At 38.7% G+C, this 24,592-nt stretch overlaps 1 protein-coding gene across 2 annotated transcripts in view; it reads left to right on the top strand.

Annotated features, from left to right (window-relative positions):
* The window catches only part of sdc3 (syndecan 3), a 68,221-nt gene extending 48,662 nt beyond the window's left edge, over positions 1–19,559 (top strand). Inside the window, exons 2-5 of one of the 2 annotated variants that reach the window (XM_088328477.1) lie at positions 3,824–3,917; positions 8,455–9,194; positions 12,166–12,370; positions 16,222–19,559. In XM_088328477.1, the coding sequence (XP_088184603.1) occupies positions 3,824–3,917; positions 8,455–9,194; positions 12,166–12,370; positions 16,222–16,388 (1,206 nt within the window). In that variant the 3' untranslated portion in view covers positions 16,389–19,559. The remainder of the gene's footprint in view (positions 1–3,823; positions 3,918–8,454; positions 9,195–12,165; positions 12,371–16,221) is intronic. The other variant, XM_088328478.1, reaches the window with a different exon arrangement.
* The last annotated feature ends 5,033 nt before the right edge of the window (positions 19,560–24,592 follow it).

Here is a 24,592-nt window from a genome sequence, read left to right as displayed (position 1 = left end):
TATGAAACTTATTTTGCTTACTTTCATGAAAGGATTTGTGGATGGTAACGTTTGAATTGTTGTTAAATGATACTGTGCACAGTAACTGTTCTACCTTTGAGGAACATAAAGAGTGGTCTTCAAGGATCCTTTGTGGTTAACATGATGATTGTTAATTGCTATAATTATTTTAGTGGTCTCATCTCATCTCATTAGCCGTACCGCTTATCCTCATTAGGGCCCTGAACTGGTTGCCACCCAATCGGAGGGCATTATTTTAGTGGTGAAACCTGATTTCTTAATGGTAATTTATGTTCTATTTTCTTTTTGGATAGATTGAGAAATGAAATTGTGAGAGACAGAACTGGAAGAGTAGTGGAACTGAGCAAGCGTGTGGATAAGAGAGTACTCGGTTGGTTTGGACACATGGAGAGGATGGATGAGGAGCGAATATTGAAAAGGATCTACAATGCAGAAGTAAATCCAAGGAGACCAAGAGGAAGGCCGCGATTGACGTGGATGGATGGTGTTATGAGTGCACTGGAGGAAAGAGGTCTAAATTTAGTGAAAGCTAGAGCTCTTGTTGGTGATATGAATGAGTGGAAAGGTTTTGTAAAAGGATAGTGGGATGTTAGACATGTTCTAAGGGATGGGCAGGGCACCTGTATGATGCGGCAGGGGTAAACAAGTGAAAGCTGTCGGGCCCTGCTGTTGAAAAGAAGAGTGTGTTGTGTCACCCTGACCCGAGTGACATGGCTGCTTTCTTGTGTCCCGTTTCATCTGGAGGTACGAAAGCATGACCAACTTGGGTGCCGAGGTGCTTAACTTGTTTAGGTGTTTGGGTTGGCCATGGTCCAAAAATGTTTGTGTCTGTTTTTTGCTACCTTTTCCCCTTTTATTATTTTCTTTGTTTTTTTTTTATGTGTTTGTCTTGCTGCCGGTCTCCCCTCTTGAGGGATATGATAGATAGATGTTATATGAAGTCAATTATTTTAATTTAAATGTATTTATCTATTTTTTTCCAAACCTTGCTCTTACTGTGGCTTTAAATCCATGCACCTTATAGTCCAGACTCCAGCTTATACATAAGAAATATATCACAAAAGACTACATTTTTGGGGTGTGCGCCCTATTGTGTGGAAAACACAGTAAATTAAATATAAATTAAGGTCTGGAGCTCACTTTGTATTGAAGGCCAGTGTAAAACAAACGCACCCCTTCGCAACAAGGTGCGCCAGCGAGGGCGCTCCGGTTTCTAGCTTCCATTATGATTTTATTGGCTTTTAAAGGCATCACGTTTCCTGGGTTTGGAAACGGCGGCGGGCGGGGCAGGGAGGGGCTTCTGTTTTTTTTTTTTTTTTACATTAGCGCAATTAGCAAGCTAGCTGCAGCCAAATAAAACCCCATCCTCACCCGGGGAAAGGATTTAGATCTGCAAGGGAGATAAGAAAACTGTTTCGGTCACGTGCGATAAAGTTTTGCAGAACCTCCAGCGAAATGTAGTTTTTTTTTTTTTTCTGGGGAGGCAGTTTGTTATGCCAATTATCTGCTAAACTCCCCGAAAGTGTGTGTATAAATAGGTCATTTTATGTGACATGCATCATTGTCTAGATAGTGTTAAGATTTTTGACAGTGTGTTTAATGCAATGTATAATTTTTCTCATTTTAAAAATGTATCTTGAAATCAAATAGGAGAAAAAATACCCAATGCATATAAATACAAAATTGATTAAGTTTCTGTGTAAAAATGTCATTTTTTTCTGATAATGTATCAACGCAATAAAATATTGTTATTTTTTGAGGAAAATGAAAGCTATAATACAAAAGATTACATTTCTTAAAGTATTTTTAATGTAATGTTTGATTTTTCTCATTTTAAATATTTCTATTGAACAAAAAAAATAAAAATAAACGACATAATGTATATAAATAACTTCCAAAATTGATAATTTTTTGTGTGTTATTTTTCTATATCACCCGAAAAACTAAATAAAAAAATAAGTCAATGAGGGAAATTTTAATCAAAATAAAAATGGAAAAATGCAGCAAAAAAATGTAAATTGCCAATATTTAAAATGAGAAAAATTATGGGATATTTTATCTAATTTCATGAATTATTTTTTATTTTACAAGATGAATTAAAAAGTGGAGAAAATATCTTAAATTAGACAGAATATGTAACAAGAGGGGCAGCACGGCAGCGCAGTGGTTAGCGCATGTGCGGCACAGTTCATGTCTTGGGAACCTCCTGCGTGGGTTCAAATCCAGCTCCAGACTTCCTGTGCGGAGTTTGTATGTTCTCCTCGTGCTTGCGTGGGTTTCCTCCGGGCACTCCGGTTTCCTCCCACATTCCAAAAACATGCATTTCAGGTGAATTGGTCGGTCCAAATTGTCCCTAGGTGTAAATGAGCGAGTGAGTTGTCTGTCCCCGTGTGCCCTGCGATTGGCTGGCAACCAGTTCAGGGTGTCCCCTGCCCACTGCCCGATGATTGCTGGGATGGGCTCCAGCACCCCGCACCCTACTGAGGATAAGCGGTGTAGATAATGAGATGAGATGAGATGTAACAAGAGATTAAAAATATTTTAATGAATTTCTTTTTTTTTTGTGCTAAATTTGAAAAATACAGTAAAATATGCTGGTTGATCATTTTGGATTAAGTTATATTATTTTACACGTTTTAATATTTTCTTTATTTTAAATTTCATTTTTTGTTAAATTCAAATAAAATGCCTGTTAAATGTAAATGGTCTGCCTTCATATAGCGCTTTTAAAGTCACTGGAGATCTCCCAAAGCGCTTTACAATGTGCTTCACACTTACCCATTCACACACACTCACACTTACCGATAGCAATGTCAGCCATATCAAGGCAACTAGCTGCTTATTGGGGGATTCAGTGTCTTGCACAAGGACACTTCGACATATAACACGGAGGAGCCGGCAATAAAATCTGCGACCGATTGATCCCAAGACGAGCATTCTATCTCCTGAGCTTAGTTATTTTTTAAATGTAACATTTCTTAATAGTTTTAACAATAGTCACACTTTTTTTCTCAAATTATATTATTTGTTCATGGTTAAAATTAAATGAAATAATACCTACAATTTTATAAAAAAAATATATTTTACTCATTTAAATATTTTTCATATTATATATTTTTTTCGATTTGTGTCTGTTGAAGTTGAAAAAAATAATTGAAAATATGAATATTACTTAATGTCATAAATAATTGGAAATATAATAAAAAACAAACAAACAAAAAAACAAGTTCAGTTAAAAAACAACTTTACTACATTATTTTACCCACAATGTTTTGCAGTGGGGGGGATGAGTGGTTAGGGCGTCCGCTGTACAGTTCTGAGGTTATGGGTTCAAATCCAGTTACCAGCCTTTCTGTGTGGAGTTTGCATATTCTTCCTGTGTTTGCGGTGGGATTCCCAAGTTTCCTCTCATTCTCATAACACTCATAATGGCCGGTCCGAATTTTCCCTAGGTGTGGATGAGCGAGTGAGTTTTCTGTCTCTGTGTGCCCTGCGACTTGCTGGCAACCAATTCAGGGTTTCCCCTGCCCACTGCCCGAAGATGGCTGGGATGGGCTCCAGCACCCCTGCGACCCTACTGACGATAAGCGGTGCAGATAATGGATGGATGGATGAATGTTTTGCAGTGCAACAAAAATAAAAATCCACCCAAAACGTTTTTGTTTACCTGCAAATATTTTCCCAATTTTGTGAGATCTGTTATGCCTTTTCTTTTGTGTGTTTTGTACGAAATTACACAAGTTGAGATTTAATTTAAGAATGTAACAATCATTTTCCGTTTTTCTTTCTTTTTTGTCATAAGCAGGGACAGACGTGGTCGCCAGTCGATGACGAAGGCTCCACGGCAGATGAATTCTATGATGACGAGGATCTCTACTCGGGATCCGGCTCTGGATGTAAGATTTCGTGTGTGTTTGTGTCCCCTGTTTCCTTCTCTAGCCACCCATGTTAGCCAATTGGTCCTAGGCTATTGCTCACTGCTAGCCACTATTGTTTTTGTTAGCTTCTCCGTGTAAATTATGCTTGCTTTGAACCTTAGTGACACTCTCTTTCCTCAGATTTCGTCCTTCAGTGTCACTAACCTTCCATGGCTGAGTTTTCTGATTATGGCATCTTTCACTTTCCTTTCCACTGTTTTGTTCTCTAGCCACTTATGCTAACCACTTGGCAATATTTTATGACTCCCTGCAAGCTGCTATGGTAATTGTTAGCTGCTCTGTGTAAATAAAGTTTGCTCTTGCAATCTTTTACTGGCCTTTCACTAGCCGCTAAAGTTAGGCACTTACACCCAGTCAGACCAACTCCATCTTTTAGCTCATCTCAGCAGCTTTGGGTGTATTCAGTTTGCTAAGTCTTGTTGCTTTGTGGAATTAACAGCAGTTTTCATGTCGCATCACTGGCTGAAATTCATTTTTGCTCAATGCAATAAAATCTGGAAGAAGGCTTTCGAATGTTGCCAATTGGTATCCATTGAGCCTCCCTAGAGTGGCTTCAGCTCCATTCTAAACTGCAACGACTTCTAGTGATGCATTATTACACGCTGTCTCTTTAAATTTGTGTTAGCTGTAACCAGATTAAAATCCACAAGGATTAGCCTGTGGTGCACCTCTCTGGCACATGGTATGTTGGCATTTGTCTGCCTAGGAATTAGCCTATTAGTCCAAAGCGCATTGCTGTAATTGGGCCTGATGTTCTGATCTGAGCTATTTGCACGGGACACCTAACAAAAAAAAAACTGAAGAGTTGACACTCTTATTTTTGGCTTCCACGGATCCATCACTTGAAATCATTTGAAGTTGACGAAAGTGGACCTGTCAAAATAACTTGGCAAATGGAAACAAATGCAGAACAACGCTAAAGGAAAGCATATCTTTAAACTGCTAATGAATCATCTCAAAAATGTGTTGAATTTGATTTTACTGAATACATTTTTAATTGTAGTTTAGTTTAGTCGTATTTTATATGAATTTTATTCTGATGTGTTATTTTTATGATCATAGTTTTCCATTTATTTATATATTATTCAATTCTTAGAATGATCACAAAGTTAACATTTTTACACAGACCCTCGACCAAAATTGTTTTTTTACATTTTGCTTATTTTTTTTCTATTTGACAAAAAACAAAATTTTTTATAGTTGTTTTTTAATTTACTTCTATATTTTTTATTTTGTTTAATATGTATCCCAATATATTTGTATTCAATATTATTTGTTATTATCTTTTTTTAAATTACTTTTTTTTCCAAATTAAAAGCAAAATAATTGGCCACAAAGTTTTTAACAGCCCTCTCAAAGAAACGAAAAACATTTTTTGTCTTTGATATAATTGTTCCTAAAAAAACATATATTATTTTTATTCTTTAAATGTATTCTTTATTTTTTTATTATTTTTATATGTATGTATTATCTTATATTTTATTTATTGTTATTTTCCTTGTTTGCCAAGAAAGCCTCAAATCAATCTTACAATAAGAATATAAATATTTCTCTAAAAAGCTTTATTACTTATTTATATCAAAATTATTCTTTTTGAAATGGATCATAAAATTATACTCAAAATAAGCCAGAAATTTTGAATTATTTGATATTTTTCCATCAGGACTTCTTACTTAGAGTGTAAATTTTACATAGTTAGTTGGTAGATAGATAGATAGATACTTTATTCATCCCCGCAGGGAAATTCACACTTCCAGCAGCATCCCTGCGCTGGAGAACAAAACAATAATAAAACAAAAAGAATACAATACACAAATACCCACTGTAGCGTGTTATATAGAGTATCTAGATAGTGCTACACAGAAAACACACTGCTATAAAAATACGGTAATATGCAATGTGGGGGGTGTGGTTTAATGTGGGCCTTTACTCTGCCGTGTGGAGTTTAAGAGCCTCATGGCATGAGGAAGAAAATATCTCCTCAGTCTGTCCGTGGTACAAGACTGTGACAGCAGTCTGTCGCTGAAGCTGCTCTTCTGTCTGGAGATAATGCTGTGTAGTGGATGTGATGAATTGTCCATGATTGACCGCAGCTTTTTCAGTGCCCGTCTCTCAGCTACTGTTGTCAGGCTGTCCAGCCCTGTGCCCACAACAGAGCTCGCTTTCCTCACCAGTTTATTGAGACGAGAGGCATCCTTCTTCTTGACGCTGCCTCCCCAACACGCTACCACATAGAAGAGAGCGCTTGCCACAACAGTCTCATAGTATATTTTCAGAAGCTTTTTGCAGATGTTGAAGGACGCCAGCCTTCTGAGGAAGTCAAGTCGGCTAGTAAAGTCGGCTTTGACCTTTCTGTTTATTTAAAAAAAAAAAAAAAGAATGAAAAATCAACTGAGAAGTTGATGTGTAACCCAAATTATGAAATGTTGTAAAAAATTGATTAAAATGAAAAAAGAATGTCAATATAGATTTATTTTGGTTAAATTCAGTCTTACTGAAGTTACCCTACGATCCTGCATGGAGCGCTATAGGACTAAACAACCTAGCTGCAAAAGCCAGGTTGTTTCTTCCTCTAGCGCATCTAAAAATTATATTAATTTAAAAGTGAAAGCAAAACCAGAACAACAACAAAAATGTGCAAAATCTTACTCCAGATTCAATCCAGATTACTGTCTAAACATGGCCCAGCAGATTGGATTCCTTATTACTGATGTTACCGTCCCATCCTGTGTTGGTGCTAGAGAACGAAACAACCTCGCTGCTAAACCTTTATTCATTTAAGAAAATGTAAGCAAAACCACAACAACAAAAATGTTCTTAGTTTTACTCTAGATTAAATCCAGATTGCTATGTAAACACGATCCAGCAAATCGGATTCCTTATTGCTGATGTTACCTTCCTATACTGGAGGGATACTAGAAGACAAAACAATCTTGCTTCTAAAGCTTTTGAAAAGATATCCATTTTAAAATGAAAGCAAAACCACAACAAAAATGTACATGTCTTTTTTTCGTGTTTCACTTACTCGAGCGTAGTTTCAAAATCAAAGAACTTTCATCATCTTGAAAGTTTCTTGCGTTGCCTACTGTTCAGGCAAATGGAAACGCACTCGACTACAGACGACGAACGTAATTCGAGCCCTGGCGGTGGAAAATTGCTTCGCGTCCACTGGCGATGATACGGATCAGTCTCGTTTTTTTTTTTTACTAGGGCTCCATTGTGGGAGTCCATTTTGTAATATCGTTGCTCGCCTTTGTGAGCCCACATTCAATTTGCTTCTCCTTCAAGCGCCGTTCAAACGCCGGGTACGAAGAGGAAAATTAATCTCCTTTCGCCACTTGTTTAATACTCCAAAAGCTCCCTTTGCGTCGTGAAATGTCGGAAAGGATTATAACAAAGGTAATAAGGTTAGCATGCGTGTTTTGGTTTTTCCATTTTTATTGGGCTGGTGAAAACAAAAGGGAAACACTGACATTAAAGCTACAATTTAATTTCACTTTATAGTAAAGTTTTTCTTTTAATTAATTAATACATGTATTTATTACTATTTGTCTTGAGATAATGTTTATGACCTAATTTGGAAGCTTTTTCAACAAATTGACTTTTTTTTGGGGATTATTTCAATTAAATTAACTGATGGTAACATTTTCTTTTCTTATGAAAACACCAATACGATATTAGCAACTGTCGGAGTTTTTTCTCTCCCTATAGTTAGATTTAAATGTGTGTCTCACTCTTTCCATAAGGTTGAATTCAATTCAATTTGTCAACATAGAAGTTTGAATATTTTGCTTTTTCCTCTTAATACATTTTTTTCCAAAAGGTTCTGTTCTAGCTTTCGAAATATGTGTGCCTTTTTTGAATTAAATAATTCAATCATCATTCAGAAAAAACTGAATGTCCTTCTTTTTTTTGTATTGTGGAAAGCGAAATGTCGCTCTGTCCTTTTGTAATAATGTTACCGTCTTTATTTGTGTATAAAGCGCACTCGTGTACAACACGCACCCCTAATTTTTTAACAGAAATAGCAGTAAATTTCATCTCATTATTACACTATTTTTAGTCATAGTACCACGGTTGATGCTTCAATGACAAAAAAAATCTATTTATTCTTCTATTTTATTTTAAGTGTTGTAAGTGACAAGTTTATTGTCATTGTTACAGCTAAATTATCATTCGGCTAAGGTACTGTGATCAAAGATGTTGTGATAATGAGAAAAAGCCAGTGCCTTTTAGTATGCCATTTATATCAGTGGTGTTTCAGTGGTTAAATGTCTGTTTTCTCTCCATTGAAACCGGGGTTCAAATCCCAATACAACCAATGTTTTGCGGCAAAACCTTGCGTATAATGCACATTCAAACTTTGAATTATTCTGTAGGAAAAAAAAGTGTCTTATACACAAATAAATACTGTACATTCACATATCCTATACCACCACATGGTTTGTCTTTGCCTTGCTATATTTTCTCACACAATCATTGTTTTTTTTTTCAGTTCCAGAAATCAGAGTGAAGCCGACGTCAGTGCCTGTGACCTTCACCACTGAAGACCCCATCCCCCAGTCCACAACTCAGGCCACAAGCTCCGCCCCCTCCGCCATACCCGCGGTCGAACCCAGACCCGACTTGGATCCCGTTGTCACCATCGCCACGACCGATGTCGTCGCCACGACGACTGATGCCATCACCCTGGGCACCGTCGCCCTGGTGACGACCGAAACGGACGGCGAGAGCGGTTCCTTCTGGGAAATGGAGTTGGAGAAGGAGAAGCAGCTGGAGAGGGAACGAGAGCGGGAACGGGAGCGGGAACGAGTCCGGGAAATGGAGCGCCAGCGAGAACGGGAACGAGAACGGGAGAGAGAACGTGAGCGAGAACGGCAACAGGAAAGGGAACGCGAACTGGAGCGCATACGGGCTGCCGCCGGCCAGACCACCGCCGCCCCAAAATCCTCAGCTCCCGTGGCAACGACCCCCACGCCCACCGAAGAAGAAGAAGAAGAGGACGTGTACCTTTCACCGGAAGCTACGTCGCTGTATCCGGAGGCGGATGTCATCACGGAAGAGGGCGTGTCCACCACTGTTGTCCCACCCACCACCATTGCCCCGCCTACCAGCACCCTCGCCACCACTCTCAAGCCCCGGCCCCCCTACAGGCCCAGGGTTCCCGTGGTGACCACTACCATTAGGACCCCCATGGAGAGAAGCACACGTGCACAATGGCCGGCAACCACACAGGTGAGAAGACCATATTTATATATATTTTTTATTTAAATGGCATTTAATATAAGTATTTTCGTTTTTCATACATGTTTCAATTGATATTTCTAATCTCTTAATTTAACTTGAAAGCTTTATAATGAACAAGTAACATATTCAGACATGGATATTTAATACAGATTTAATAAACAAATTCTATTAAATCATGAAAAAAATCTTTAATTTTTTAAGATATTGTACATTAGAAAAAAGGTCTAATGCAAAAAATATAAACAAATAAATTAATTACAAATGATTGAATTACAGTATTAGAATCATTTTTTCAATATAAAATTTAATTTACAAAAATAAAAATGCCTTTAAAAAATTATCGGGAAAAATGATCCGTATTAAAAGAAGAAAAAATATACGGTATGAGAATAAAACAAGCTTTTAACATTAAAAAACTTGGATGAATTTGGAAACAATGTGAACATATTTACCCCACCCCATAAAGTTGTTATTTCACTTGTGAATATTTTTCACATTTTTAGTATTACTTTTTTATTTTACTCTCTCGTCCCATTTTTGAAAATATCCCTTCCCCAAATAAAGATAGGCGCATTATGACGTTGAGGGATGGGTATTGCGAAGATTAGTGTATAAAATATGTGATTATTGTAACTATTATAATTATTGATATCTGACCTATGTAATAAATATATCCATGAGATTTTGTTATATTAGACATAAGAGGAAAGGAGGATTTGTGGAATGTATTTAGTGGGGAAGATAAAGGGGTAGGAAAAATAAGCATCTGCTTCTGACTACCCCTTTTCGAACATGTTATGTGACATTATTCTGTTGACTCATTGTTTTTGTCCTGTTTTTATTTTTATGTTCGAAATGAAAGTTTTCATTCATTCATTCATTCATTCAAAGATAAATCCAAAATAAAAACACTAAATATAAAACAAAATAATAAAATAATTATATGTAAAAAAAAAAAAGATTACGGTACTCAAATAATTCTCTAAAAAAAAACTCAAAAGTTATCACTTTTATCTGAGAAAATTTAACTGGACTTTTTAGGGTGTGGATCTTCCATTTTTGTCCATCTTGAACTGGAATGAAGGTCAAACATACAAAAAAGTAACCTCTCTAAAATAGTTTCCGACTCGTCGGAATCCCGACAGATGTTGGGATAAAAAAAGCCTCAAGCGCTCCAAATAAGCCCCGCCCTCCTTGGAAATGGTTTGTGCCCAGGCCGCTCCCGGAAGCCCTCAAATATATCTTCCCATATATATTTCAGGATATAGTTTCATGTGTATACTCGCCTCTGTCATTACCAAAATGCACCATCTGTGCGCGGTTGTCGCGGCTAGAAAAGTGCTCATAAACACCATAGCGCTCACAGTGGCACCTTTGTGTTGCCTGCTGAGACAGGAAAAACCTTTAACCCGTTCCCAACTTCCCTACATAACTCATTTTGGACGTTTTTATCTGTTTATGGCAATCACGGAAGATACAGTTTTCGTCAATGGCACTGAATGTGTTGAGACCCTCCAGTGGAATCAAATTTTAACCTGTTCCCTACTCCTAATGTTTTACATCTTTATCCGTCATTGCACTGCCAGAAGACGTAGACTATACCTTGATACCCATCTAATGGCACTGAATGTGTTGTGACTCCCCGGTGGGAATAACTGACATCTTACATAATTAATTTTTGACGTCTTTGTGTCTTAGGCACTGAGAAAAGATGTAAGTTTTGACTTTGATACCCGTCTATGGTATAGACAGAAGGTGTAGCTAATACCTGTCAATGGTACTGATTGTGTCCACCATTTTTTCCTGCTGAGGCTTTCTGGCAGCAACTACTTGTAACCCATTCCTCTTTGACACTATTATCAGTCTACGGCACTGAAAAAAATGGTAAGTCTTATGTTGTTACCCGTTTACGGCACTAACATAAGTATTTTTGACGTCAATACACGTGTAAGAGCACTGAATGTGTTCAGACTCTCCAGTAAAAAAATCACTTAACAGTTCTTTACCCTGTTCCATAACTAATTTTTACGTCTTTATCTGTCAATGGCACTGACACAATTGTGTCTTTGATATGTATATGACACTCAATGTGTTAATTATTTTTCCCTGCTGAGGATTTTTGGGAGGAACATCTTTTAAAACAATCCTTACTCCCCGACACAGCACATTTTTTGACATCTCTATGTGTCTTTGACACTAAGAAAAGATGTAGCTTTGACTTTGACACCTGTCAATGGCACTGAATGTGTTGATCCTTTTTTTTTTTTTTTTTTTTTTTGGCGAAGTCTCTCCGGCAGGATCAGGCCCTACTCTCCAACTCGTCTTTATTATGTTTTTACATCTTTATACATCTGTGGCAGTCTCCGGTATTGATAACTTTTTCTTAACCCTTTACATCATTTTGTCTCATTTTTTACGTCTTTTTCTGTCAATGGCAATGAATGGGAACATTTTTTTTTCTGCTCATGCTCTCTGGGAGGAACCTTTTTTAAACCATTTTCTCCAAAACAAATTTTTGATGTCTTTGGCACTGACAGATGGTTTTGCTTGATACCTGTAAATAACAATAAATGTTTTAATCTTTTTGTTTTCTTGCTTTGACTTACAGGCAGGAACACCTATCAACCCATTCTCTCCTCTGCTCCCACATAACTATTTTTTGACGTATTTATCCGTCCCTTGCACTGCCAGATGATGTAGTTTTGATGTCGAAACTTTTTAACGGCAATGAACGGATAGATCTTTGTTTACGTCGATACTCGCCAATGGCACTGAGTGTGTGTGCTTAGGCTTTAGGGCAGGAATCGGTTCTCAACTATTTTTTATTGTCTTTGTAGTTTGATGGCAATGCTAGAAGACATAGCTTTGATGTAATACCTGTTTATGGCATTAAAAGAAGGCCCAGCTTTGACGTGTATACCTGTCAATGGCACTAAACGAGTTTTTCTTTTTGTTGCAGGCCCGCCCGGAGGACAGCAACAACGAGTTAGCCGCTGCAGGGCCCAGCGGCGACTTTGAGGTCCGCGACGACCAGCGCAACGAGCTGGGCCGAGGCCTGCAGCCGGAGGACCCGGACCTGGTAGGCAACACGGTAGAAGGCGGGAGCAGCTCTGCTGCGCAGCTGCCACAGAAGAACATCCTGGAACGCAAGGAAGTCTTGATAGGTGGGTCTGGTCTCTGTGTTGAACAAAAACACTAAAATCAGTTCTGATCTATTTCAAAGCCAACCCCCTGAAGCAAGTTCCACATAGCACTAGAAAAACTCCCCAAAGAGTTTTTTGTAGCTAGATAGCTAGCGAAGAAGTTTGACCTCTCTGTCTCTTCCAGCCATTCTGATGGGCGGACTACTGGCTGTGGTTTTCGCCGATTTCCTGGTCACTGGTAAAGAGCAGGAGGCAGCAGACTTTAGGCTAGACAAACCCAGTGTTTTTCAACCAGTTTGGCTTAGGAATTTGCCCAATTTACCCCTGCCCCATAACCCAAAAAGTTTCTAACATGGTAAAAAAAAATCTTAGGGTTAAGTTTTGGTCAGGTTAGAGTTAGGGGGTAAGTGTTAGAAAGTTAGAATTGGGGAGTTTGGGGGGGTTAGAGTTAGAAGGTTAGGGTTTCAGTAGGGTTAGGTTAAGGGGTAAGGGTAAGGATTGGAGATTTATAATCCGAGGTTTAGAGTATCAGTGATTAGGAGTGCTAGGAATTCAATATTAAAATGTACCGTTTACCAAATTGTTCAAATTAGTTATCTGACTCCATTAACCAAACACAACCTACATTCTCCTAACAATGCACGCTCGTTTCTTGAAGGAAAAGATGGACAAGAGACCGGCATTTCCACACGGGGGCAGATTTAATTTCTTAAACAATTTAACTAAGTGAACTCCATCGAATTAGCCGAATTAGTGTCGCTCGAGTCGGTCCAGCCTCCTCTCTCGATCTTCTTTCTTCTTTCTTTTTTTCTCAACCCACGTCTCTCCGCAAGCCGGTGTGCTGGCTCCTCCCATGGGCGTGCCTATGAAAGCCCCCACGTGGGGTCCACCCCCTCGCCTCGATGTCTGGAGAAACTCAAAACAACACCGAGCGTTTATCAAAACAATGCTTGACGTCCTTCGTCAGAGTCCTGTTATCAAAATTCCCCAGACAAAACATTCCGAATTTGGAACAGCGTGACCTGAAGCCCACTCAGTGAAAATCTTCATTGCACTCGATAAATGTAACTCGTATTTAATCGTATACAATCCTTTATAGTAAAATGGATAAAATCCTTCAGTAATTGGGGCTAGAGCAGAGTTGTGGCTCTGGGGCCAAATCCAGACCTTTTGTTCTCAGTCAGGCCGGATCAGTAAAAGGATGTCAATCCAAATTTTTAGCTTTGTTTTTCAGTACTGTATTATGCTTTATCAGCCAGCCTACATTAGTAACCTACCCTACATATTTTAACCATGGATGACAAAGAATCTTTTCTAAACACGACACATTTATCCACAAACAGTGGGGGGAAAATAAATTGTCATGTTTGGCATTGAATCTGTTAACTGTTGTTTTTGACCAGTTGACTGATTGCAGTTTTACACCTGACACAACTTAACATGCTATTCACTGCCCTTTTGGTTTGCATTTATTTAAAGATCATAACTTGTGATAAAAACGACAGAGAGACTCTCTTCTTCTTTTGACATTCTCAGAAATTCTTGGCGGGATGGATTAAATCATCTAACGAGCCGGATCTGGCCCACAGGCCATATGTTTGACCTGCCCAAGTTAGAGGGTTAGGGTTACGCAGTGGTGTAGGTTGGTGGGTTAATGTAAGAGTGTGTGGGATAAAGGTTGGTATTTGTGGATTGCAGGATGAAAGGTTAGAATTTAAATGTTAGGGTTAGAAAGTTTAGAGGTTAGATAGGCTTCGGTTATGGTAAGAGTTTGAAATAGTTATGGTTAGTCTACTCAACCTGATCAATAATTCCAGCTAAGTTTAAGTTTTATTTCTGTCATACAAAAAATAAAATAAAAATAGAAAAACACTGTTGGAAATTTTGTCAAATCCAAAATGACAGCAAAATTATTCACCAAAATAAATATTTCTGTGTTACCTCCAGACTGACCACAAATGAACAATGTAATACCCTTATTTTGGACCACATAGTCATTTAAGCTTTAAAAAAAGGATTTGGTGCTGGGGATTCATTTTTTAACAAAAAAGTGTAGTTTGGCCCCAAAAAGGTTGAGAAGCACTGGATTAGAGATTATGTGCCTTGTTTTAGTGCTTGGAAAGTGTAGCAGGCAGTTTTCCTTGTCCTGTGATTGTTGCTGGCTCTGTTTATGGAACACACATCAGCCACATGGTGATGTTCCATACAAAGAGTCTCTTCTTTCTTTTTCTGGGAGAACAAATTAGCTTAAAGTTGTTCCTGCAGCCATTTGATGAGCACATGTTAGTCTATCACATGCCATCATGTCCTCCTAGAGCACGGGTGCCTAACTAATTTTAGCTGAGAGCCACATCCTAGAAAATAAATCTCACGGCAGCCAGACTAGTCGATTAAAGAGAAAGAAAGTAAGAGAGAGATAAAAACAGAAATAACACGTGAGAAGGAGTAAAAAAAAGAGAGAGAAAAGGGAGAAAGACGGAGAAATAGAGAGAGAGAGCACAATATAGAGTATAATAGAAATAGAGGGAGAGAAAGAAAGAGAAAAGAGAAAGAAAGAGGCAGAAAGGAAAGAGAAATAAAGTGAGAAAGAGGGATGCAGAGATGGAGAAAAATAGGGAAAAACAATGACAGAAGAGGCAGCACGGCGGTGCAGTGGTTAGCGCGTGTGCGGCACAGTTCTCAGGTCGTGGGAACCTCCTGCGTGGGTTCAAATCCAGCTCCCGACCTTACTGTGCGGAGTTTGTATGTTCTCCCCGTGCTTGCGTGGGTTTCCTCCGGGCACTCCGGTTTCCTCCCACAATCCAAAGACATGCATTTCAGGTGAATTGGCCGGTCCAAATTGTCCCTAGGTGTGACTGAGCGAGTGAGTTGTCTGTCCCCGTGTGCCCTGCGATTGGCTGGCAACCAGTTCAGGGTGTCCCCTGCCCACTGCCCGATGATTGCTGGGATGGGCTCCAGCAGCCCCGCGACCCTACTGAGGATAAGCGGTGCAGCTGAGGAGATGAGAGATGAGAATGACAGAAGAGAGAGAGAAAGATAGATAAAAAGAGTCAGCATGACGAAGAGAGAGAACGTGAGAAAAAGAAAACATGAAAGAAAGGAATAGAAAAATTAGAGAGAGGGAAATGTGAAAAAGACGAGAAACAGAGAAAGAGAGGTGGTAACGAAAAAGTGAGAAAAAGAAAGTGAGAAAAAACGAAAGAGAGAGAGAGAAACTGTGGGAGACAAAACTAAATGGCTATATAGAGAGCTAGAGATAGAGAGAAAACGAAGCAAGAAAAGAGATAAAGAAGAAAGAAATGAGAAAAAGAAAGAATGGGAGAGCGAAAGAGAGAAAGAGACAGCCAGTAAAAGAGAAACTAGTTAATAGCTTAGTTCACACATAAGTTTAACTCTAAAATAATTGACTGTCCTTTCTGTTCAGTTTTACATCATCAAGTGCTGTCATTTGGAAAAAGAACAAAAACATTTGATGCAACATAGACCAAACGAAGACGGCATCAAATAACAATGAAACTGGGCACAGAACCACCGTTGCATTTACATTTTCTATACCCCGTTAAACTGTAACTTTAAAAGAACGTATACACAAAAACAATTTACATTTCACTTTTTTCATTTCTATTTTTTGTCTCTAGTAAATTGTGTGTGCGAACTGGAACAGGCTGCCACTGGCAGTGAGCGGTCTCAAATAGTGGCGCCTGGGATTTCTCGTAAACTGCAAGATTTTTGTTACTGATCAAATTCGTATATCGAAACTCTTGTGTTTAGAGGTGCTCGTATAATTAGGTACCACTGTACAACTTATTTTGAGGCGATGCAAATTCTAACATAAACAACCCCCCACTCTTTTTGCTTTATTTTTTTTCCAGCGGTCATCGTGGGTGGTGTAGTGGGTGCCCTCTTCGCCGCCTTCCTGGTGATGCTTCTAGTTTACCGCATGAAGAAAAAAGACGAGGGAAGTTACACTTTGGAGGAGCCCAAACAGGCGACCGTCACCTACCAGAAGCCGGACAAGCAGGAGGAGTTTTACGCCTGAGGCCACGCCCACGCCAAATGTAACCCCGCCCCCTCTCGTCCGCCGAGAGCGCCTTTTTTTTGTTTTTGTTTTTCGCAGACTCTGAACTTTCTTTTCAACGAAAGAGTGGAAAAAGGAGACAACAGGGAAAAAATATTGGAAAAAAAAACCTGAAAAAGAAAAAAAACACGCTTTTTAAAAAATGTTATTAATATTCTCATGTTGCGTTACGTATGATTATTTTGTAAGAAAAAAAATCACCCAAAAACAAACGAGAATCCGATCGGTTACTTGTCCACTCTCGACCAATCGGAACGCGGCACGTCCCGCCCTTTTGTTTGCTGTACAAAGACGGATAGTAATAATCCAGAATATATCTTTTGGCCCGGAAAGTTGAATTATGATAATAATAATAATATTCATTCTGTATTGATGACAATAAACGAGGATGTGTATTTAGCTGTTTAAAACCAACAAAACAAAAGTTTATATGTAAATATCCGCAGTGTCCATTTTTGGGCATCATTAATCACCTGCATGAACATTTTTCTTTTCTGATTATTTGTCACTCATATCTTTAGATGAGACGCAATCTCGTCTCTCTCACACACACTCGGACTCGCACAACCATGAACAACTTCTTGTCCCATTATTTTTTAATTTTATTTCTTTATTTTTTCATTGTTAGGTCACAAACAACTTCCTGTCCCATTTCTTTAATGCTTGAAAAAATATATATTTTATTTTTGATTTATTTAAAAAAAAAAATCAGTACCCATTTCCTGTTATTTTTTCAATCTATTATTTTTATTTTGCCATTATTTTTGCCGTCCATATGTCCCATTATTTTCTCAATAAACTTTCTGTCCCAATATTTTGGTCCTATTTGGACAATAGGTTTGCCGATACTTTTATTAATTTCCTACTTCCTGTCTTAAGGTGTCCCATTACTTGTGTTCATGACCCACTTTCTGTCTAAAGGTGTCCCAATACTTTTTAAGTTTTCCGCTTCCTGTCTATAGGTGTCCTGATATTTTTGTAAATTCCCCACTTCCTGGCTATAGGTGACCTAATATTTTTATTGGTTTCCTACTTCCTGTCTATTAATGTCCCGATATGTTTAATTCCTTACTTCTAGTCCTTAGGTGACCCAATAATTTTCATAATTTCATACCTCCTGTCTATAGGTGTCCCGATACCTCCTGTGTATAGGACTCCCAATTTGTTAAATCCCTACTCCCTTTCTACAGCTGTCCCAATACTTTGGTTAATTTCCCACTTCCTGTCTATGCTTGTCCCAATACTTGTGTTAACTTCCTCTCTCAACATTTTCCTCACATACATAAACACGTGTAGTCCAATATGGATGATGAATCACTCCATTTTTTTGGTCTGTCAGTTTTCAGCATCAGTTGCTGCTCGGTGTGCACCTGGCCACCCTTCTGTCGCAATTGCATGACTCTCATTTACCTGCACAAAAGAGGGGGGAGGAATAAGTAAGGGAGGGGTAAGTTGTTGTTCTTTTTTGCTTCTATCTAAGAGATTGTAACCACGCCAGTGCAACTGGGCTCGTAGCTTCTTATACTCAGTGCTGTAGATAAAAAGAACATGCATGGGAGTCAAAATATTAGTGTGAGTGTGTGTGTGAGAGGGGGTGAACCTCCTACTAACAGTTCTCACGCTCTTCCACATACGGGTGACCTTTGGTTCACTGGCGTTTGTGCGAGAATAGCTTATTCTTGCGCTTGTGCGTGAGATAAATATATGCTAACCTATGTGTGAAAGTGATTTTTGTGAATGTTAGACGAATACATCGTTTTTTTGTATAGGTGTAATGTGTTGAGTGGGGTTGAGTGGAAGAGCAAAAGGAAGAAAAATGTGTGAGAGTGACTTTGATGTGTTTGAGAAGTGTGCCAGAGAAAGCAAGATGTGTGTGTGGTCAGAACATTTCAGCTTAATGTTGTTGCGGTATTTTAAAATGTGTTCCAGGGTTATAGAAGTGTGAGAGAAATTAGTGTGAGAGGGAGGCCGAGTGAGGTGTCCTGCTAGGAAAGCAAAATGAAAATGTCTGAGAATGAGTTTGATATGTTTGGGAAGTGTGTGAGAAAATGAGGTGTGTGTGAATGTGAGAACAAAAAAAAGTTTCATTGTATTTAAATTGTCTCCAATAGTGGTTGAGTAAGGTGTTTTGTGCGAGAGCAAGATAAGAAAAATGTATGAGACTGAATTGTATAGGTTTGAGAAGTGTGCCAGAGAAAGCAAGATGTGCGTGTGTATGAGAACAATTTGGGCTGAAGTGTGAGCAAAAATATGTATAGTTTTTTGTTGTTGAACTTTTCAAATGTTGCTGAGAGCGAGAGATTTATGGGCGAATTGTGAGAGAAATGTGTGTGTGTGTTTGTGTGTGTGTGTGTGATAGGCCAGGTGGGTTGGTTTGAGTGAGGGTTGTTTGTGGGAGAGTGAAAAGGATAAATGTTTGCTAGAGAGAGAGGAAAATGCGTATTATTTAAAAAAAAATGTGAGGGAGTGCGTAACAGGTATGTGAGAGAGAAAATTGTTATACAGTAAAATGTATGTGCTGTATATGTGTGTAAAATATTTTCAAAAGAATGATGTGAAAGAAATATATGTGTTACCGAAAGAGCAAATGTTTAGGAGGAATATGTGAGTTAAACACAAGTCTGCTTATTGCAACTACAGCATAACCAGAGTGTGAGAGATGTGCTCACACACGTGCGAAAAAAAATGAAGAGCATATTGAGTACGAGCACCTCACCCCATCTTTACACAAGTATGCGTGAGAGCGTTTCCTGCGCGTCACTTGGTTCTCTCAGAGTTTCAATATCGTGCACGACTGTGATGTGCGTGTAAGCTTGCTCACATATGAATGTCTCTCTTGCCCCGGCAGGGACGATGTTCCCACCTTTTTTCTAAACTATGTGTGAGAGCGAGCGTGTGTGTGAGAGCGAGTGTCGACTTCTACGTTTGCTGTTCTCATTCCTGTTTTTTGATACATTTACATTTTTTTAAGGCATAGTTTCTCGGGTTCATTGGCTGCGTGAGTGCTCAATGGGGGGGCCCCGGCCTGACCCCCCAGGGTCCTCCACGGGACACTGTGGCCCTCTCACTAATCTGCCTCTCTGTTACAAATAAAAGACCTGATTGGCTTAAATAAAAAAGAGAAAAAACGTCTGCCTGTTTTCATTTACTAAAAGTCACTTCCTGTTGGTGTCAATTATATTGTCTGGTTTCACCTCCTGTTTTTTTTATTTTTTATTTTTAAGTTCTTCTTTCACAGTGATTTCAATTGAAGGATTTTGTGCAAATAGATTTCACCATTTTCACTTCCTGCGTGATTCCTGTCAATGAGTGCCCAATGATAATGACTATTTCTTGTTGAGTTCCATTTTTTGTTATTTTCTTTACCTGTTAAGAAGACCACGCCCCTTTTATTTTTCGACTTCTGGTCAACCTCCATCCATCCATTATCTGCACCGTTAATCCACATTATGGTCGTGGGGGTGCTGGAGCCCATCCCAGCCATCCTCGGGCAGTGGGCAGGGGACACCCTGAACTGGTTGCCAGACAGTTGCAGGGCACACAGAGACAGACAACTCACTCGCTCATCCACACCTAGGGACAATTTGGATCGGCCAATTAACCTGACATGCAAGTTTTTGGAATATGGGAGGAAACCGAAGTGCCTGGAGGAAACCCACGCAAGCACTGGGAGAACATGCAAACTCCGCACAGGAAGGTTCAATCTCATGACCTCAGAACTGTGCCGCACACGCGCTAACCACTGCGCCGTCGGCTGCCCTCGGTTAACCTAATAAGACCTATTTTTAGTCTTTGTTCCATTTTGTTTTCTTAAATTACATTTTCCATGGTTTTAAAGAAATCTTTCGCTGACTAGTTACAATCACTGTAACTATTATAGTTTATTTCCCTTTGTTTAGAAAAAATATTTTTGAACAACTGATGCCAATGCCAACACTCGGTACTGAACATTGGTACCATTTGAGCGTGTTTTCGAACCACGGTCAGTGTGAGACAAGGCTGCATTTTCTCTCCCAACTTTATTCAACATCTTCCCTGGAGAGGATCATGGCTGAAGCTCTAGAGCAGGGATGTCAAACTCAATTGCACAAGGGGCCAAAATTCAAAACACACTTAAGGTCGCGGGCCAACCAGGATAAACATTTATTGAACACACTTAAACTTAATGTTTTTGGAACATAAATATGAATTAAAAACAGACAAGAATATTAAATTTAAACCTTAAATCACTTATACAGTATTTATTATTTTGCTCTAAATAAAAATAGCTTGTTAAATTATACAACTTAGAACTTAACTTAAACACCTTAACATTAAAATAACATTTAAATTCCTTTGCTCCTATGTCTATGTATATATTAAGAAAAAACTTAAATATCCCAAAAGATTTTGCTCTCCTTAATATATCTCCTGTCAAAAGTAGAAATATGAAAATGCTACAAAACGTGGAAATATACATAAAACATGTATTTTTCAGAAATAACAATTGTAATCATTCCGTTTTCTTTGCTCTTGTGACTCTGATTTGATCATTTGCTCTGATCGCAGCTGGACACTGTTTATTTTTATTTGAACAATTTTATTGACACTATTAACAGCAAATAAACAATGTGAGGTTTGAACAATTTTTCTCGACAATCTTAACAGCATGTTTTCAGCGCGGCGAAAAGGGTATAGTATATATATAGTATATAGCAGGGGTCAGGGCTCAATGAGCCATAAAAGCAAAATATATTAATTTTATTTTGGGAAAGAGCCACACCATATATTATGAGACAAATTTACTAAATCGTTAAACCCGCGCCCCAGACTAAAGCTTAGTCTTCAGCACATTTATTTTTGATGATTTGATAAAAATTATTATATATATATACACCAGCCATATCCCCCTAGTGGGAGAGTGGCTAGAGTCAAGAACACATTCCTGACTCTTTCTGGGAGATTGACACAGAGGAGGGGATTCCCAGCCCCCTCGCTCAATCCAACTGCTGCTGTGTTGGGAGTCATTAGGTGACCAAACCCCCAATTCCAACCCCTAATGCCAAGCAGGGAGGCAATGAGTACCAATGTTATAAGTCTTAGGTATGACCCGGCCGAGGCTTGAACCAGCGACCTCCTAATCTCGGGGCGGCCGCACTACCCCCATGGCCACAGAGCTGGTAAAAATTATTAAAAGAGAATAATGCCAGAGCCCGTGTCCCAAAATCAACAAACATACCACTTTAAACTTGTCTCTTTCTTGCAATTACTCAAGATCGGTTAAACTCATTTTGACTCTTTTTTCATACATATAGGTTTCAAAACCAGATGCAAGCATTTATTTTGTAAAAACGTCACAACATTCTGAGAACAGGGAGCCTGATGTGCGCAGACGGCGTAGGACGAGAGATGGGAGGGAGTGCTGGCACTTTTTGCAAAGCTCCACCCATCCTTCCCACTCACCCGATGTTATATAATGAAATTGTGAATATGCTTAATTGCTAATAAGATTTTCGAGAAGGGTTGTTCAAACCTCACATTGTGTTTGCTGTTAAAAACGTCATATTGGAATATAATATTGTGAATGTGCTTAATTGCTGTTGAGATTGTCATGATTGTTTTCTGTTATTAGTGTCAATCATGGACAATCCATCGCATCCACTACACAGCATTATCTCCAGACAGAAGAGCAGTTTCAGCGACAGACTGCTGTCACTGTCTTGTACTACGGACAGACTGAAGAGATCTTTTCTTCCTCATGCCATGAGGCTCTTTAACTCCACCCGGCAGAGTAAAGGCCCACATTAAACCACACCACCTACATTGGATATTACCGAATCTTACTGCAATATGTATTCGGTGAAGCACTATTTAGTTACTCTATATAACACGCTACAGTGGGCATTTGCACGTCACACTGGGTATTTGTATATTGTATTCTTTTGGCTTTATTATTGTACTGTTCTCAGCTCAGGGATGCTGCTGGAAATGTGAATTTCCCTACGGGGATGAATAAAGTATCTATCTATCTATCTATCTAATAAATTTGTTCAAACCAAAAAATCAAATAACTAAGTTCTTTTCCGGTGTTTTGGCATATTTACAATTTGTTCCTTGGATTCATCAAAAAGTATCTGAACACTGAACACAAATTATATAGTGATCTTTTATATAAAGGATTCTTTAGCGTTGTACAGCCAAAACGAGTTTTTTTTTGTGTGGCACCTTGACGTAGGTGAATCGTAGTGAAAACGTGCCTTATATTTTCTGAAAAGTACTGCTTTGTAACTCAATCTTGGTTTGGCTTTGCGTGTATCTAAACAGAAATACTTGTCAAATTATGAACAAGATGGAGAACGGGCCATGGTATTTATAAGGAGTGAAATTACTCAAGATCGGTTAAACTTATTTTGACCCTTTTTTTTCATACATATAGGTTTCAAAACCAGATGCAAACTTTTTTTTGTAAAAACGTCACAACATTCTGAGAACAGGGTGCCTGATGCCATGATTAACAATAATGTAAAATGGTCTTGCGGGCCGGATATGATCTCACGGCGGGCCGGACGTGGCCCGCGGGCCGGGAATTTGACCCATGTGCACTAGGGTCTAGAGCACAGGTGTCAAACAGACTGTCCAAATCAGGCCCGCTAAGGGATTGACTCTGGCCCCGAGACAACACTCAGAGCAGCGCAAGAGAAAACCAAACTGCAGGTTGAAATGTGTCAACTTGATGTTGCCAAAGAAAGAAGCCTCGAACAAAGACACTGTACCTGTATTTCTTTCTCTCTCTCTCAGCCTGTTTTCCACCCCTTATCTCCCACTCTCTGTCTCTGTCTCTTTCACTCTTTGTGTCTCTCTTTTTCTCTTCCTTTGTTGCACTTTGTCTCTTTCTATGTGTCTTTTTAACTCATTTTGCTCTAACTTCCTTTTTTCATTTCCTCACTTTTCTCTTTCTATCTTCCTACCCTTCGCGCTTTCTTTTCTCTTTTCTCTCCTTCTGTCTTTCTATTTCTCTTTGGATTTCTTTATTCCGCTCCCTTTCTATTCCCCTCTCTTACGACTTCTCTTTTTATCTCGTTTGTTTCTCACGCTCTCTCCCTCTCTCTCTTTCTTTGTCCCGCCCTCTCTCCTTTTCCCTCCTCTTTCTCTAATTTCTTTATCTCTCTTTTTCTTTCTCTTTAACATACTACTCCGGCCCCCCGACAGAAGTTTTGTTCTATCGTGTGGCCCCCGAGTTAAAATTAGTTTGACACCCCTGGTCTAGAGCAACATGAAGGTCCATGATATTGATGATATTGACAGGTGGCAGGAGACGAACTGGAACTTGGAGATCTGGTCAATCACCTGAACAAAGCATCAAGCCAGTATTGGATGGAAATCAGCACAGAAAAAAAACAATAGTAATGACCAACAATCCCTAGTTATCGCCACAAACCTAGAACCTGTCACCAAGTTTAAATATATTGGATCTGTCACATCAGAAGAGGGGTCAGAACCAGAAATCATTCCCAGGATAGCTCAAACTACCTGTACAGCCGCACTCGCCAGACTTAAACCCATCTGGAAGGACAATAAAATAGCAGTTAAATCCCAAAGAAAACTGGATGTAGTGGTAAGAGCAGTCTGGAAAAAAGGCAAACAGAAGAAGAAAAAAATAAATGAGAGAGAAAAAAAGACAAAAGAAAAGAAAACAATAATAAATCAAGAAAAAAAGTAAGTACACAGCCAGGGAATAAAACAATAAAAGGAAGACAAAAGAAAAAGTAAGAGGAAAGCTAGCAGAAAAAAGAAAAAGGGGAAAAGCAAACAAAGAGAAAGCTTGAAAAAAAGGTGAAAAAATAAAGCAAGAAAAAAAAGTGAACAGCAAGGAAAAAAGGAACAAACGAATAAAAGGGGGAAAAGGAACTACAGAGAAAAAGGGAGAAGGAAGCTAGCAGAGAAAAATTATAAAAAGAGGAAAAAAGCAAAAAAGAAAGAAAAATTAATTCAAAAGCTAGGAAAAAAGAAAACGAACGATGAAAAACAAGCTGAAAAAAATACAGGTTTTGGGGGGGTCCCATTGTTCAGTATTTTACTAAAACTGCCATATTCATCGAGAAATAAATTGATGATTTAAAAAACAAATCCATTACTCTAGTGAATTATAACAACATTTATTTTTCATTCTGTCGTAACTCATTTAA

The sequence above is a fragment of the Urocampus carinirostris genome, chromosome 2 (genome assembly GCF_059441175.1).
Source record: "Urocampus carinirostris isolate Australia breed hairy pipefish chromosome 2, RoL_Ucar_1.0, whole genome shotgun sequence".
Classification (NCBI taxonomy): Eukaryota; Metazoa; Chordata; class Actinopteri; order Syngnathiformes; family Syngnathidae; genus Urocampus; species Urocampus carinirostris.
The sequence above is the reverse complement of the archived record's forward strand: the minus strand, read 5'-3'. Positions and strand labels throughout refer to the sequence as shown.